Source organism: Arabidopsis lyrata (genome assembly GCF_000004255.2).
Source record: "Arabidopsis lyrata subsp. lyrata unplaced genomic scaffold ARALYscaffold_8, whole genome shotgun sequence".
Lineage (NCBI taxonomy): Eukaryota > Viridiplantae > Streptophyta > Magnoliopsida > Brassicales > Brassicaceae > Arabidopsis > Arabidopsis lyrata.
Genome location: NW_003302548.1, coordinates 12,502,874 through 12,506,059, shown reverse-complemented (window position 1 = coordinate 12,506,059; position 3,186 = coordinate 12,502,874). Strand labels below are relative to the sequence as shown.

The window sequence follows — 3,186 nt, the reverse complement described above, 5'->3', positions numbered from 1 at the left end:
CGTAATCCACCAAAATACTGAACCTCGTCTTCTCTTCTTCTTCTGAGACACTCTTGCGGTCTTTGGATACTCCTTCTCTTTCATATAGCATATCAGCTTTATCCGCCAAATCACGAAAACGCGACCACATATCTATCCCCCGAGCCGAAAATTCAAGCTTCTAAAGCTAAAACTTGAGGACCAGGGAAACTAGATAGAACCTCTTTCGTTTCTTTTTGGTTTTACGAGCTCTACCTATGTATATATATATATATACTCTCATTAAACTTAATTTGTGTAAATCTAATAGATTATGAAGATAATCACAGAAAATCTTATAAGATATTTCCAAATAAACTTATGTACATCCTTTACTAACCAACTTCAACCTGATGAGTTCAGCTTTAAACCGAAACCCTAAACGAAACCGATCACTTAACATAAAACCAAACAGAAACGAAATAAGCACGTTTTTAATATTTTCACAACATAAAAAACTATGTGAGAACTGTCGATGGGCTTATTAAGCCCAATACAGTTCAAGATCTTTTTAATTTTTTTTCAGGGCTATTTAATTTTGATTTTAACCTTGGACAGTAGGAGTCATATCCAAGCTCATATATCTAACAGCTGTGGTTCTGATAAACGCACAAGAACGAAAGTGAATTGGAACAAAGTCACAAAGAGATTTGGTTCTCTGAAGACAGAAATTTCTAACCTGGTTATTTGTCCTAAATCGATGCCCCACTAAAGACAGAATGGTGTCTTTATCTCCTCGGCAGAAACGCAACCAATGACTATCTCATCGATCGTTGGTGGGCATCAGCTCTGCATGTCTCCAAGGGAATCAGTTGGTACGGACCATCTCCCTGTGTATGTGTTGGGTAATTTCATCCACAAAATTTTCTATAATGGGCTTTTTCAAATTAGGTTCCAAATTATCTGTTGGGGTTCGAACAAATATTGGGCCATATGGCACCCTCATTTTTCATGCAATTAAATAGTATACATTTTTCAAAACAAATTTATTGTATTTCTTTCTTTTTGTTTTTATTTTTTTTTTCTGAGACTCAAACAGGCATATTCTACGCATTTCAAATTTTCAATATTGACTTTTTTTTTTTCATTTTGTTTGCGTTAAGTGTGTTTGTGTTTGATCACTCGAATTCGTAAACAAAAGCACTGGCCCATACTTGCAAGATGCAACAATCACCAATATTGACTTTAGTCTACTGAAATAATGTATATTGGTTGCCAAAAAAAGAAAAGAAACTTGAATATTGAATTTGGCTCAATAAAATAATGTATAATAATTAATAAAAATAAGAGATGAACTTTGACCCTTTTCCAAGTGTATGCAAGAAAATTCTTTCTTATTATTGAAAAATTCAAGGGGAACTCTGCTAAGTAGTGTAATTGAACTCGAATCAAGACGAATATTCCTTATTATATCTTCAATTTTTTTAGCCTTTTAATTTGTTTTTTTTTAAGTATCAAAAAAAGGTAATGCAAATCAAACTTAATGAGAAAAATCTTCTTAATTTTTATTTTATTTTAACAAATACTATATATTTTTTCAACCCGTAAAGTCCTCAAACATGCAACCACCACAAACAACAACATAAGACTTGAAACAAAACCAAACTGGTAATGATACTCGAGCCATGCACTATAGTCCTTAACTCCCCGTGAATTACAGTTTGTGTTTACCTAGCAAGAATATTTATTATTTACTAAAAAAATTCACATAGAGTCGTGCTAATTATAAAAAAGTATATTACTTTAAGAAATTTTCTTAATTATGCTAGATCATCCAAGGTGTATAATGTCTATGCTTTGTTAATCTATTTGGCCGTGCATTTCATACTCCTAATCTTATTGTTTAATTTAAAAGATGTGATCTCTGGACAAGTGAATTGGATCCAAGACCTTACGGTGGGCCGGGCTATGTAGAGGCAAGCTAACGCCGGCGGCCGTTTGGTTGGAATTTGTGCTAGCTGCCACTGCCAGCGTGTCATTCTTACTGTTGTTGGAGGTGCCGTGTTCTTTATGCTTTTGATGTTTGTTGACTAAACTAACGAACTTTTATTTAAGATTGAGTTGAGTTATGCGTTTTCTTTTTTCCGCAATATCTGATAAGATTGAACAATGCCAAAAAGATAACTAGATAAAGGATACTACAATGCACAGTGCTCAAACTCTTATCAAGGGATTTGGATGACCCAGCTTTTTATTATTATTTTTCCCTTAGCTAAGTTACACGTGATGATATATCTTTGTATTATAATATTTAGTAATTATTATTTCTTTTCTTGGTAAGTATATTTAATAATTATTCTTAAACCATCTTTATTGATGATATCCCATGTTTAAAAAGTGTTAAGTGCTAGTCAGACGATGAGGGTGGACCTAGCGCCTAGCAAGAAAATCGGAGATTAAACGGAAATTAATCGGGGACTAATTTTAAGGCTATTTAATATTTTAAAAACATATTAATCTATTATAAATAAAAAATTTATATAGTCTTGTTTTGCATTAAACACATGAAAACAAGAATTTAAGGTCGAATTTATGATTTTTATACAAATTATGAACGTAAGTGGGAAGTTTTGAATTTTAGATAAAAAAAAATATGTTAAAAAATAAAATTTTGGCCTAGGCGCCGTTTAGACGGACAAAAATCGGATCACCGATTTTGACAAAATCGCCGCGGTCTCTATCCGATCAGCGCCGATGCGGTTAGGCGGCCGATTTTTAGAACATGGGTGATACCTAATATGAATGTCCTAAAACATTTTTATAATTAATTTTATTATTTGATATAAGTGTCTAAAAAGAGGGATATGCGTATTCTTATTGGACATTTTAATTGGGTGTCTTCCCATATAAATATGATTATTAAAATGTGAGAAATAATTAACTCACCAATGGACGTAGCATTAAAGCTGCTATATACATTGGAAACTTTTTATTTATTTTTGAAATAGCAAAGAAAAAACGGAATATTAATTATCACTACATTTATTTTACTGACAAAAATATGTCCCATAACAGATCGCAAATATGTTTAACTTACCCGATGGTACTACTGTCTCAATCCTTTATGACTACGAAAGGATCCAGAAGCGTTGTTTTTCTTGCCAACGACTAACACAGGAACAAGATAATTGCCCTCTGTTTATTCAGAAAAAACAAGAAGATTTGGAC

General features: G+C 32.5%; 1 protein-coding gene across 1 annotated transcript in view; it reads right to left on the bottom strand.

Annotated features, from left to right (window-relative positions):
- LOC9301775 (putative B3 domain-containing protein At3g49610) overlaps positions 1-233 on the bottom strand; it is a 1,114-nt gene extending 881 nt beyond the window's left edge. The window contains exon 1 of the mRNA XM_021016050.1: positions 1-233. This exon is cut by the window's left edge and continues 881 nt beyond it. Coding sequence (XP_020871709.1) covers positions 1-130 — 130 coding nt within the window. The 5' untranslated portion in view covers positions 131-233.
- Positions 234-3,186: the final 2,953 nt, after the last annotated feature.